This window comes from Onychomys torridus, chromosome 5 (assembly GCF_903995425.1).
Source record: "Onychomys torridus chromosome 5, mOncTor1.1, whole genome shotgun sequence".
NCBI lineage: Eukaryota > Metazoa > Chordata > Mammalia > Rodentia > Cricetidae > Onychomys > Onychomys torridus.
This window is the reverse complement of record NC_050447.1, coordinates 91,443,313-91,457,621: the sequence shown is the minus strand read 5'-3', so window position 1 is coordinate 91,457,621 and position 14,309 is coordinate 91,443,313. Positions and strand designations below refer to the sequence as shown.

At 49.8% G+C, this 14,309-nt stretch overlaps 1 protein-coding gene across 1 annotated transcript in view; it reads right to left on the bottom strand.

The window, feature by feature from the left end:
* Nucleotides 1–3,086: 3,086 nt before the first annotated feature.
* Nucleotides 3,087–14,309, bottom strand: part of C5H1orf198 (chromosome 5 C1orf198 homolog) — a 28,677-nt gene continuing 17,454 nt past the window's right edge. The window contains exons 3-4 of the mRNA XM_036188336.1: nucleotides 6,195–6,719; nucleotides 3,087–5,527 (exon numbers count right to left, since the gene is read on the bottom strand). Coding sequence (XP_036044229.1) covers nucleotides 5,471–5,527; nucleotides 6,195–6,719 — 582 coding nt within the window. The 3' untranslated portion in view covers nucleotides 3,087–5,470. The remainder of the gene's footprint in view (nucleotides 5,528–6,194; nucleotides 6,720–14,309) is intronic.

The window sequence follows — 14,309 nt, the reverse complement described above, 5'->3', positions numbered from 1 at the left end:
ATTCCAGTTCCTTGGCGTCCTTATTTCAATAGTCTGATAGACAGGAAGAGGGGCACAAGTGTCTGTGGACTATCTACCTTCCTGCCAACACCAGCAAGAAACCCTTTGAGATTGGGTCCCGTCCTCTGGGAACGGTTGACAGGCAAGCACTCACAGGCCCTTTTCGAGAACTCAGCTGCTCTGACACCCCTGGGGGTTGCAGGTGACCCTGCCTCTGTCCCTTGAGCTGCAGAGAATGGGATGCTCATCTGCAGGCCAGGACCAGTCCTCAGTGCCCAGTTCTTACCCTTCCCTGCTCAGCACACGGCTTCAATTGCTTGACTCATCCAGAACCTTCTGAGTCTGGTAACCTGGTGACTCTGCCTGGTAGGAACTGTCCTCCACTCAGCTTCAGCCCCTAAGAGACCAGCCATGCCTGCCCCTCCTCCTCCAGGGTCACACTCATGGCTGGTGTCCTGAACCTCCAGGGGGGAGGCAGCTCGAGGCTTGCTGAGGTCTGGATGCTGAGGCTGAGACAGCAGCTGTGGCTTCCATGGATGTCACGTCTTAGACAGGCCAAGGGGTTCCCAGGAAGTTCCAAAGTAAATAATAGAGTATTTTTCAGTTTAAACTGAACTGCCAGAGCTGGGTCATGAGGGAAGCAGAAAAGGGCATTTTTCTCCTCCACTATTGACTCCACCCCTCAGAGTGGCACTCCCATTTCCTAACACCTTCTTAGGAGCAGGGACTTGCCTCTCCAGCACACACCGCATTACTCTGAGTATCTGTGAGCCCAGGCACCTTCATACTCCTGGAATGGAAATGGAGGAGCTCCCTCCCTGCTTTTCCTGCCGCCCCACTGTGGACACAGCCCTGCCAACCTCCACCACATAGGAGGAGGATGGCAACTCATAAAACAGCCTGCGGCAACAAGTCTCGGTACCATGTGGGATATCATTGCAGTGCCTGATGGAGACCCCAGTCCAGGGGCTCCCATTCCAGTGGGCAAACAGGCAAAGACACTTTTCATCATAGCCAAAGGGCAACCATGCTGGCTAACATGACTTGGTCATTCTGATCCTAAAGCAGAGACTGCTGTCAGTTGATTTGGGTTAAAATCCAATCCAGAAAATTCAAAAATAGATGCATGAGTCACCCGTGATGTTTGGAGGCAGAGAGCAGCAGTTTGCTGAGAAGAGACCCAGATGGCTGGTGACAGGGACCTGGCGAGTTTTGTCCGGCTGTATCCCTAACAGCAATCTGTGTTTCTCACTTGCGTTGGCTGCAAAAGGCGGGTTTTGCTGCAGTGATGCCGTTTCTCTGAAGGCTACTAAGATGGCTGTCAGAGTCCCAAGGGCAAGAAAGGCTACAGGGAACCTGATGTCAGGCTGTCTCAACACCAGGCCACTCAAATTGACATATGAGTCCTACTGTGTGCTGACCCTGTGTCTGCATTTTAGTTTCATTCCGGTTTCTCATCCTGTCCCATGTCACAGAGCTACTGTTTCACATGGACTTCGGGTAAGGAGATCTATAGAGTGAGTTCCAGGACAGTCGGGGCTACACAAAGAAACCCTGTCCAAAAAAAAAAAAAAAAAAAAAAAAAAAGCCGGGTGGTGGTGGCACACGCCTTTAATCCCAGCACTTAGGAAGCAGAGGCAGGCAGATTTTTGTGAGTTCGAGGCCAGCCTGGTCTACAGAGTGAGATCCAGGAAAGGCACAAAACTATACAGAGAAACCCTGTCACGAAAAACAAAAAACAAAACAAAACAAAAAAAGTGACATTCAAAATTTTTCTATCTACACTAGGCAACAAACTGGATCGGACTAATTAACTAGGCTAGTGAATTTCTTCCACACCAAAACAAAAACTCACCTCAACTGTAATCACTTAGTAGGGAGAGTCAAGGAATTCAGCATTTGCTCGGGGGTCACTGTACTACGAACAGGTCTTTGGAAAGTCTTTCTGTAGCTCTTGTTACCTGAGGGCCCTGTGACCCCTCTGGAAGGTCACAGTGACAGACAGGGGCACTTTGGCTTTCTACATTAAAGGAACATGGATTCTTCCTGTGGTCAGGGGGAATGTGCATGCATGTACACATTGTCAGTAGCTCAGTGTGTGCACACTGCGAATGGGTGTTTGCTCTGAGTTAACCCCAAGTGTCGCCATGGGAGGAAAGCAGGTTCACCGGCTGTGGGAGTGTGCAAACCCAGTTGTACAAAGACAATAACTAGGACCAAGTGCAGGAGACACAATGAGAGGTGCTCCAGCACACGAACCTCAGGGCTGTGGCTGACCAACAGACCAGGGATGAAACTAAACATAGTCATCACCGACGGCCTTTGTTCCCACTTCCTATAAGGCCTGCTGCCTGGAGGTGAGATGGAGGGCAGTTTTTACAGTGTTGGTGCATTGCCTTCTTGCATCTCTGCCTCTGCCCGCTGGTAATTGTGGTGATGGGCAGCATGAACTCGAACGTTCTGGTTACATCTCCAGGACAGAGTCACCTGTCTGCTGGGGCAGATGCACCTGGGCCATCACCTCCACTAGCTGCACAAGGGACAGTGTAGACTCCGATGGGCTACCTCCCACAGGTGTGACCCTTTCTTTATTGCATGTTGTAGTGGAGCCATCACCTAGGCGTGATACGACAACTGATGTCCCAAAGCAGAGTTGCTGTGGTGCAGAAGACCACGCCCACAGGAAACCAGAACATGGTGGGAGCTAGATATGAGGTCATGACAAAGGGGCAAACTGAGGTTCCAGCTACCACTCCCTCCTGATGCACTTGGTCCTGGAGGTGGCCTAGGATATAGATAGAGGAGGGAGAGTTTGACTTGGCAACTCTTCAGTGGTGGAGCTGCAAGATAATCCACCATGTTGAGGAAGCAACTTCCTGGTTGTAGGGCACACTCTAGTAAGTCACCCAACAAACTCACTGGTTCACTAAGTAGAATTGGATGGAATCTTCTCTTTGGTCTATTAGTGACCTATATAGGGTGAGTAGATATTTCATGACATCTTCCTAGGAAACACAACTTGGCATTAAACTCCCACCACCTGGATCAGCTTCCTGAACACAGCACAAAACAAAACAGACGCACTCTCATTTTTAAAACGGCTTTATTAAAGGCTAGTAGTATAAAATAGGACCAAGTTACAAGTTGTCAGTAAGAATTTACCATTTTGAAAATATGTATCAAAGGAGAGGGTGCTGTGAGGAACAGAAGGCCACTCCTGGCCCTGGCAGGAGGGGTGCACCTGGCCAGGAGGCCAACTCCGCTGCTCCTAACAGAAGCCCATCCGAGCCTGGAGGGCCTGGGATTCAGGGTCAACCTGGACAGGCAGAGTCTGGGCTCCTGAGAACTTTTGTCAAATATAACCGCCAAGAGCAAGACACAGAGCCCTGGAGCTGCCTCCAGGTGTTGAGCCTGGGCATGGGGTGGAGTCCAAATCATACACAGGCTTCAGCCAAAGAAGAGCTTTAAAGAAAAATAATGAACATACTTCATCATGATGATGGAGGGAGACGCTTAGTAACTGGTCAATCTCCTGGTCACTGTCACATAGTCCCTGGGGGAGACCAAGAAGCCAGCTTGGCATGGATCCTGCCCAGGTGCAAGGACAATCCCCAGGTCAGGTGGGTCCTTTAGGATCCCTCCTAGACTCCCTACCTGTGATCTCCCACCTGCTCTTGGGAGGCCTCCTTGAGAAACACCACGGTGCCTACACTCAGCCCCTCTCCATGTTTTCACTGTAGAAACGAGAAAGGAATTAGGAGAAAGTGGGAAAGTGAAAACGTCTGCAGAGAGCAGACAGGTCACCCTGGTCAGGTGGGCAGGGCGAGCCTTCTCCTTTCTGCTCTGCTAATGCTATGGACCATAGACCTACAGGGAAGGACAACGTGTGCACAGGCTTGAAATCAACCCACCACCACGGGGTGGGAAGGTAGGCCCCTGGTAGCCTGAAGAGTGGGTGCCAGCCTGGGTGGTGCCAACTGTGGCTTGCCTGTGCCAGCGGTGGCTCAGAAGTTATTTCTTCCCTGTGCCAGAAGCCCCTCTTTCCTTCCCCATCACCTACCTGCTCTACAACAGTATGGAAAGATGGCGGGTCAACAGTTGCTAAAGGAAGGCAAACCCAAACCTAAGGGACCAAGGGAGGTTCAGGACATAAGCTAATTGGCAGGTATCACATCAATATTGGCTAAGTACAGCTTTGGCATGTTTTCCTAGGAGAGAGGATAAAGGTAGGACAGTTATGTGTGCTTTACCTTGGTGAACAGGGCCTGACAGGATATTCCAGAAGCTATTTCAGAAAGTCCTACTATGACACAGGCATTAAGAAGGTTACACCTTTCAGTACTGAAACCAGGCGCTTGGAGGAGGGGGCTCATGGAGATTAAGGCTTCAGGTGAAGAGAACGGAGTGACGGTGAAGGGTAGACCATATCACAGATCTGCTTGGCACCTCCGGCAAATGCACGTGGTCTGGGGGCCACAGCTGGGCGGCAGCGAGGTCAGAGAACAGCAGGTCTGGGTGAGGCCCATGCTCCTCACCCAGCCTTGCTGCTCTGAGCTCTCAGGGCTGCAAGGGAAAGATTCTCGAACCACTTGAAGGTGGCCAGGCCTTGGGGAGAGGCCTTCATGATACAGCTTGACCAGACCAAGGTGAGGAATGGGCCAGCCTGCCAGTCTCATACAGGAAGGCTGGAACACAGTGAATCAGCAGAGCCCTGTTCTCCAGCACCGCTATCACCACCCTGACTCGGACAGTGACCAGGACTGGAACACGAGCAGGACAGTTATAATAACTTCCGGACGAAAACTCCTACAAAAACCAAGGAAGCTGCCGCAGCTGTGTATAAAACAGTGAGAAGCTGAGAGAAGACCTGCCAACAGGTGGCTGCTTTTAAACCATCAAAGCTCTAGGACAGCCTAGAGGGCACCTGCCACTGGTCTGTTGCCTAGAAGTGGGGGAGGGGAGGACACATAATGTGGCTTCAGCAAAGGGAGGGTACCAGGTGAGCCCATTTTTAAGGATGACTCTTCCACAGTGACAGCCAACAGCCCATCTCCATCCAGCACCCACCCTCCATGAAAAGGGGTGGGGAGGGTGCGAAGAGAAGAGGGACTCGCCTTTGCGACCTTTTGTGACTTGGTCAGAGAACCTTCTTGGAGGAAGAAGTGGGGTGGAGCTGGGAACAGTTTTATTTACAAGGCTTACTGGATTCTTAGTCTTTAAAAATCCCAAGTGTAAAACTTGTTATCAAATCCTTGAAAATAGCATATTTATCTATTTGGTTTTACAAAAAAAAAAAAAAAAGAAAAAAGAAAGAAAGAAAGAAAGGAAAACCCGGCAACATTTCCTAGTTCCCCTAAGACTAAGAAAAGAGCAGAGAAAACTGGAAAATACACAGGCAGAGACGCCTTCTCCTCTGAACACCACGTGGGCCACGCTGGGGGCTCTTGGCTGTGTTTCCGGGTAGCACCGTTTACCAGTTGTCCAGAAAATCAAAGCCCGTCTTCAAGAGGGTGTTACTTGAGCTGATCTGCAGAAGGACAGAGATGACGAAATGAGATGTGGACCTCCACTCCAGCCACATACAACCTATATACGGCACTCCATTTAAAAAGACCCAGATGAATACAGCTGATTCTGCCTCAGGGGCCCCTGACCTCAGTTTACCTCAGTGCCAGGGGCCAGAGAGCTGCACAAAATCCAGTGCAGATCCCTGTCACATCCACCACCAGCATGCACAGAGCAGAGGAGAGTGACCTGGTTCTCTACTAGTGCTCTCCTGCTTCTGACAACATTATAAAGTGAACAGACACATCAGACAATCCATCCTCACCCCCGCTAATGTGTGCACGCGCGTGTGTGCGTGCGTGTGTGTGTGTGTGTGTGTGTGTGTGTGTGTGTGTGTGTTATACACTTTTTACAGACAAGGTCTACCCTTGGCCTGGAACTCACCAAGTAGGCTAGGTTAGCAGGCCACAAAGCCCAAGGATACACCTGTCTCCAACTCCTCAGTATGGGGATTATAAGCATTGCACCATGTCCAGATAAGTTTTAACATGGGCTCTGGAAATTGAACTCAGTGGAGAGGAAGGAGACCATGGGGACATTGGTGGCTGTCCCATCCTGTGAGCCCTCCTTGGACATCCGTGAAAGAATGTGTCCCCCACTTCTGGTGTGGACGTGGCACCATCACCCACCTGCGAAAGTACAGGCTCTGAGAACAGAGCATCGTCGTCTTCATCCTGCTGGGCAGCGGGAGGTGGTGGCTTCTCTGGGGACTTAATCGGGGTGGCCTTGGGCAGCAAGCTGGCAGGGGCTTGCACAGGCTGGGGTGCCTCTTGCTCTGTGCTTATGCTGGAGAGGGTTTGCTGTTCTTGGGGCATAGCCTTGACCTCCCTGTCTTTTGTGGTGGGCTCCTGGCGGTAGCAAGCGGGCATGACTTTTTCTCCCTTCTCCATGGACTTGATCTGGCTGGGTGTCAGTGACTGGAACTCGGCCTCAGGCCCCTCCCGAGAACGCTCAGCATTAATCTTCCAGAAGGATGCTTCCTCCTCTTTCCTCGAAGGTCCCAGGGCATCTAGGCTAGAGGATCTGCTGCTTTGGGAAGGCTTGGCAGCCTGTGTGCCCTGAGGAGCCTTGGCCAGGGGCCTGGGATCACTGGTCGTGGTGGCTGTGCCGGGCTCCTGGATGGATAAGGATGAGATGCTGAACTCCATCTGACTCTGTGGGGAAACAGAAGAGACAAGTGAGAGCAAGCCTTAGAACCCTCTGGGACAGACAGTTGGCTCACACACACTCTTCCTCACACACGTGCAGACACCGTAACAATATAAGCCGATAGCCGTCTGTTGGTTCCAAGTGACGATTTTCATAGAGGTCCTTACTATCTATCTGAAACACATTAGGAGCTATGAGGCCAAGCCCTGTCACAGTGTGCCCTGAACAGCTCTAAGACCAGAATCATAGCAATGACCAAGGATCCCTGTTGGCTATGTAAGCACACGCTGGGTCCACCATGGTTCTGACTTTTCCTGAAGGGCTGATGCAGGCAGGTGAGGAAGGATGTGTGGGCTCCTCAGGGCATCAGAGTCCTCAGAGAAGAGGGAAACCACATAAACAAAGTCTATACCTCACGTCATTGTACACAGACTGACCACTTTCCTGACCCACATCCAGACAACCACAGTGACCTCTAAAACACTGCCACTGAGCAGTTCTGACAGAAATCATTACCAGGAATTCTGAGCCCCCCATCAAAGGAGAGCTAACTGCAGGCCACATGATCACCGCTCTACAGAACTCATCATTCTCGATCTCAAAAATCAATCCTGCAAATTTCACTTTCCCGTCACTTCCACCACTTTCTTGTCAAAATAAAATAACAAATGATATTTTAGAAAGATGGGAAAGCAAAGCTCAGAAAAGTCAGTCATGACCCCTCCCCCGTGACAGTATTGTTTGTGCCACATCTTCATACATGTTAGCCATGGTCTTGCTGGGTCTGTAATGTGGGATATCACTTCTTCAACGCATTATGAGCATCATTCAGCTCCTTCCTGATCTTCACAATGTACATGCATTGGTGTATGCACATGTGTAGAGGTCAGAGGATACCTTCAAGCACGTTCCTCGGGTGCCAGTGTTGTATAGTAAAGTCCCCTGAGATAAAAGAATTCCATCTTGGAAGGACTCTTCTTGAGATTCAGAAAGTAAACAACTCAGTGGCTTTAGGAAGTCCCTGAATCCAATCAAATTCACTAGGCTCTTCCCTCCCAAGCATATATAAGCAGTGAGGACTGCTGAGAGATGCTATCAAAAAAGCCGAAGTGGCTCAGTGAACTGAAATCCATGGAAGAAATGTTCTCCAATTCATTGAGCTGCCTGTAGGCTATGCAGTATGCTTCCGGTTTCCAGCTTTGGTGAGATGTCACCTATGTTGGGATGGGCTTTTGGTAATGCAGCTGTCTGAGTCATTTCTGCACTTGTACATGACCCCCCCTCTCCACCTGTACTCCGGTAAATAACCCCCTATGAAACACACTGGATCACCAAGTTGGACTTTGGTGGTGTCCTAACTCTATCTGCTGTTGGTTTCCTATCTGGGGTGAGCAGATATCTGTTCACATTTCTCCAAGAATAATGTTATATAACAACCGTCCACTTTGTTCTTTGATAAAGAGTCTCTCTCACTGGTCAGGAACTCACTTAGAGGCTAAGCTGGCTGGCCTGCAAGGATCAGTCTGATCTACACCTTCAATGCTAGGAAGACAGGTGCCTGCCACCACGTCAGAGTTTCTTTTCTGTGTTCTAGAGGATTCCGCTCAGGTTCTCACACTTGCAAGGAGAGCAATTTACTGACAGCCCTGCTCCCAGCCCACAGCCACTGTGGCTGTGAACACCTCCCTCGGTAGCTGTCCCATGACCTACTTTAACATTCTTCTTGAAAAGTTTGCCCCTGCTGACCCTCACTCCTGTGATCCAGGTCACTGGGACTATCTTTGTGCACATTAGCTGCCCTGTTCAGGGTTAATTTCTCCAGAGTTGCAGAAACAAAATATCAAAAGGCAAAGGTTTAAACTCTCCATGTGTGGTTTTAGATGCACACTGCCATGCTGCAGATCAAAGTCATTTCTGGTCAACTGAGTTGATCATTTCAACCTGTGTTGACTCAGAAAACACTGGGGCACACATGGCATCACCTGGTAAATGGGCCAGTCTGTTTTCTTTTCTTTCTTTCTTCCTTCCTTTCTTTTTTTTTGGGGGGGGCGGGGGGTAGGAAGTAAAAAAATGTAAATTAACACAGATAGAGACACCCTGTGAAAGGACAGGGGAGAGGGAGTAGGGAGAAGATGATCAGTCAGGCTTCCTGTTCCCTAGACACTTAGGTTTTGAATGGCAGGGCCTCAGAGCAGTCTGGAAGCAACTTGTCTAGCCTCTCAGTGAAGCAGGAAGGGGCAGGGATTGGAGATCAGGACCTTGAAACTCCCAAGATGGCAAGCTAAGAGATGGTTGGCTCCAACAAGGGTTTAGAAGGCTAGGAAACCCTAGCACAGGTCTTTCTCAGTGAACATGCCCTTGGCACTGTGCAGAGGTGGTATCCTGGAATGCTCCATGAATTTTCACACAGTCTTGCAAATCCTAAGACTCTATCGGGGATCCTATCCATATGCAGGGACCTTAGGACAAAACTGAACACAGCCCTTCTTCCATATGAGCTTCAGGCTCTGGAAAGTACACCGCGTGTTCCCTGAATATGAAGCCAGCAGCTAGCTGTCTTTTGCCTAGAGATGAAGAACACAAGTCCAAACCAAGAGCCTAGGCAGCCTGGAAATGCAGCATCCCTAAGAAACAGACATCCACACTTTGGCTCTGCAAGGAACCATGGATCCAACATGGTAGGTGTATAGGAGGCCGGGCTGGCCATACTGGTATATGCATGTGGTCCCCAGAGAACTCAGCAGGTCAAGGGAGGATTGTAAGTCCCAGCTTGGGCCTTTAAATATTGCCACTAGCATCCCCTCAAGGAAAAATAAAGAAAAGGGGAGGAAGATGGAGATGCCCTGGGTCACTAGTCTACTAGGAGACCCTGCAGCTGGGATTTCAGCTCAGATCAAGAGACTCCCAGGCCTGGGTGCAGGGCCAAAGTACAATGTCATGGAAATGGCAGGGTCCTGTCCATCACATGACCCATCTGTATCCATTTGTTAATCTATTCAACTTGTTTGTTTGTTTGTTTGTTTGTTTGTTTGTTTGAGACAGGATTACTCTGTGTAGCCCTTGCTGACCTAGAACTCACTCTATAAACCAGGCTGGCCTCGAACTCAGAGACCTGCCTGCCTCTGCCTCCCGAGTGCTGGGATTAAAGGCAAGTGCCATTACCACCCGGCACTCTATTTAGCATTTAAAGTACCTTTTTTTTTTTTTGGAGACAGGGTCTCACAAAGCCCAGGGTAGCTTCAAACTCTATATTGCTGAGGTTGCCCTTGAACTCCTGATCCCCCTGCCTTTACCCTCCTGAGTGCTGAGATTACAGTACCACCTCACTTGCCCTCAGGATCATTTCTAGGTCCAGCATTCTGAACACTGCCTGTTTCCAACTTCCCTAGTGGACACAAAGGCACTTGCTACAGACAGACATGATGATTTCCTTAAGTAAGCCAACTGCTAAAAATAGCTTGGAAATGTCCAAGACTCTGAGATAGGGTTGACTTTGATCTGGAAATTGTAGAGTAAGGCACATAAAACCAGTTTGCCATGCCCTGGCCTTTTGGGGGGGGGTGGAGGTGAGGATCTCCCACTCTGTTGGGGTCTTTGCTTAGAAAACTATGGATTGCAAAGCCAGACATCCTGACATGTGGGTGGTCAGACTCTGAGGAGGGAAGCCAGGCCTCGAATCCACAGCTGTGTCACGGCTGGAGGGACAGCTGCTTGGGGTAGCCAGATGCTCTGCAGCTTCCCAGTGGGAAGGAAGCGGCATCAACTTAGAAGGGGCATGCTGCCAGGAACAGCTGCCTACCTGCTTTGGGGACTTTGAAGGCAAACACAAGAAAACATGGTGGTGGTACACCCCTTTTATCCCAGCACTAGGGAGGCAGAGGCTGATGGATCTCTGGGAATTTGAGGCTAGCCTGGTCTATATAGTGAGCTCCAGGACAGCCAGAGCTACATAATAGACAGACCCTGTCCCAAAAAGCTAAAAGCAAAATGAAAAGAAATGTAGCTGGAGACTTTTCTCTGTCCTGCTTGGTCCCGCAGCAGCTTATAAAATAATCACTTGGAAGCTTAATATTAATTACAAACTGTTTGGCCTATGGCTCAGGCTTATTATTAGCTAGTTCTTACATCTTAAAGAAATTAACCAATTTCTATTAATCTATGCCATGTAGCCAGTGGCTTACAAGTACTTTCGCACCTTGCTTCTCGGGCAGCTTGCTGGTGTCTCCCCAACTCCACCCCCTTCTCCCTGATTCTCTGCTTGGATTTCCCACCTGGCTCTAGCCTGCCTTGCTAGAGGCCAAAGCAGCTTTGTCATTAAGCAATGGTAATAAAATGTATTCATAGCTTAGGGAAAGACATCCCACATCAAGGAAAAGAAAAGGAAAGGAAAGAAATGAAAAGAGAAAAGAAAAAGGAGCCAGGGTACAGTGGTTCTTGCTTATAATCCTAACACTCAGGAGGCTGAGACAGGAGGGCTGCTGTGAGTTCCAGACCAATCTGGGCATTATAGAAATTATCAGGGGCTGGTCCTGCAGACCCAAAGTTACAGGATCTCCATGACACAGGACAACAACAGGATATCCAAGAGGCGCCCTGGTGAGGGCCCAGTATCGATGATGTGGCAAAAACCAGAGGTCTCGAACCAGACCAACAACTCATTGCAATGACCATTTGCAAATAACAATGTATGGACTAAAGGCCCGTGTGACTCACTGCGTTATACTACAGCTTCTACAATGAGACTTTTCTTTTCTTTCAAAATTTATCTTGTTTTATCCTGGGGCAGAGTGGGGGTTGCAAGGGTAGAGGGCAATGGGAAGGGATGGGGAGATGAGTGGAATTGAGATGCATGATATGAAATCCACAAAGAATCTATAAAAAGTTAAATTTGAAAAAAAAGACAAGAAATTACCAGGCCAACAAGCCACAGCAACCCCCTGTACCAAAAAACAAACACCAAAAGGGGGTGACAGGGTGGGGGGGGGTAGAAGAGGAAGAAGAGGAGGAGGGAAGGGAGAGGAGGCAGCAGCTCCTAACCTGTCTATCTCTATGTGTTCGTGATCCTTAACTTTGCACCTAAAGCATGACTACTTTTCTCTCACAAGTCAACCTCCTCCTCCTCCTTGTTGGTGAACGACCTCTCGCTATCCCCATAAGAAGAGAAGGGACTGTGGACCAAGATATCCAAACACTCTCTGGTGGCTGGGCGAGGAGGAGAAGAACTGGTTCCCGGTCCCCATCTATGCTGGCTCAGCTGAAGAACCAAGGAATGGGTTCAATAAGACCATGTAAAACTGCAGAACTGCCATCCCTCATGGGTCAGTTCCCATTCTGTGTGTTCCCCCCATGGCCTGCTGCGAACTGGCCTTCCTTACAGCTGTCTCTCATGGCTACTAATACAGCCCAATAATTCCAGGCTCACGGGAGGTGAAGAGGGCAGAGCTTTGGCAGGCCCAGGACCCCTAGACCCTGTGAAAGCTTATGGAACAGAGCGGTAGCTGGACAAGAGAACCCATGGGGAGGATCACAGCTTCAGCCCCGGGAGGGGGTGCCCAGAGGAGCACCCGCAGTGCAGCTCTCCCATTCCAGGTTCAGTCTGCCATAGGTCCCTAGAGAAAACAGGTACCACATTCCCAAGGCCCTGAGCAAGGCAAGAGAGGGCCCAGCACCTGTTGAAAAGCCACCAGGACACTACATGACGTGTACCTCAATCCCAGAGATAGAAGTTTGGTGATTTCACATCACACAGACTTGGGAAGAACAGTCCAGAAGTTTTAGTTGACTGAGCATGTGAGACATGCCTAGCATGGAAGACTTTCCCAGAAGTGACATGAAGGAGCAGACTCACTGTCCCCTTTTCATTACAGAAGAGCCAGTGTGGCAGCTCACCCGACTTTTCCAGACTGCACTGGTTCTAGAGGCCAGACCAAACCACCTCCACCCGGGGCCCACACAGGCCAAGGTGGCAAACAGGAAGACTCTGGATGTCAGGGACGAGCTTTTCCAAACAGTCTGTCTTTTTCAGGCATGGGAAGGAGGTCATGCCAGCTTTCTCTCAGTACCCAGACTCCTGAGCCAGCCCTGCAGAAGGATGCTGCATCAAAGGTAACAGGAAGGGGCAGTAGCCATGAGGTCATGGTGATGGCGCGGGCTGAAGGTAGAAAGGGTCAGGGCTCAACTGAGTGTCCCCTGTGATCCTGGACACATGGGAACAGAAGAGGAAGGCTAGAATCTCCTCAGCTCACGGCAGCACCCCACTAGCCCTTCATGCCCTGGGCTCCTGACTTCTCTGCAACCTGGTCAGTCAGCAGAGTAGGGCATTCGTCAGCCCATGTGGGGAACAGGGCTCAGCTGGCCACGTCCATTCTAAAAACAGCGAGACCACAACAGAACCCAGTGTCTATTTTTATGTCCCACTCATTGGAGAGGAATGTATGATATTCAGCAAAGGGGGAGTACATGCCGCTAAAAGGAACATTTGGCTTGGCAGCCACTGGCAAAGCTAAACTATTGAGACAAAGGCTACACGCACACAGTCAGGAAAAATCAGAAGAACATTTCCATTAACCCGCCAAATGCTTAGCACGTCTTCTTCCCTCTTGCTCTCCAAAAGACAAAGGGGAGGACCCTGGAAAACTTTAAGAATTACAAAATTAGCAAAGGGATATCTTACAGAGATGAGCCAGCATGAACGGGCAGCTTGAGATGCAGGTGGGCAGTGCCTTGAGTCCACTCACCTTACATCCCAAGGAACTGGTCCAGACCTCGAGATAAATCATACATGCCCCTTGTTTAGAAGCTCCGAGGTAGACAAATAGTCATCCATCGGTCAGGCTCCAAGGCAGCGAAAATCCAGTGTCACCACAAAGTGGCAGGCAGGGAGGAAGGTAGCCAAGGCCCAGGAGTCAATGATAAGGAACACACGAGTCTTAACCCTCAGGCCTTGTCCTGTGACAAGGATACAGACATCTTTGCCTCCCTGAAGAGCATAATGTGGAAGACAGACAGTATTGGCTTGGGAGTGCAAATGAGGCAGAGATTTCTCCTGCCTTAGTTTCTCCTTTTAAAAGGAGGTGATGGGCACGCCTTTAATCCCAGCACTTGGGAGGCAGAGCCAGGCAGATAGATCTCTGAGTTCAAGGCCAGCCTGGTCCATAGAGTGAGATCCAGGACAGGCACCAAAAACTACACAGAGAAACCCTATCTCGAAAAAATTTAAAAAAAAAAAAAAAAAAAAAAAAGGTGATGGATGATGATCAGAGGTCATACAGCAGCTGGTGGGGGGGATCTTCAAGAGAGGGTGGGTGGAATCCAGCAAAGACAGTGTGGTAAGGAAAGACAGACAGTGGAAAGCAGTGAGGGGGCTGGGGGCTTCAGGGAGACCTGTAGGAGTCTGGGTTTCAGGGGCAGCACTGAGGCCACTGAACTAAAGGAGCTGCACTATATTCCACTCAGGTAAAACGTGGAAGGGTCTAGGGCAGAAGACCACAAAGCTGAGCTCTAGCTTTCAGGAGGGTAGCCCAGAAGGAAAGAGGGAAGGGAGGGAGGAGAAAGACAGCCATTAGCAGGGAAAGGGGCCTTCCTAAGGAAGATGC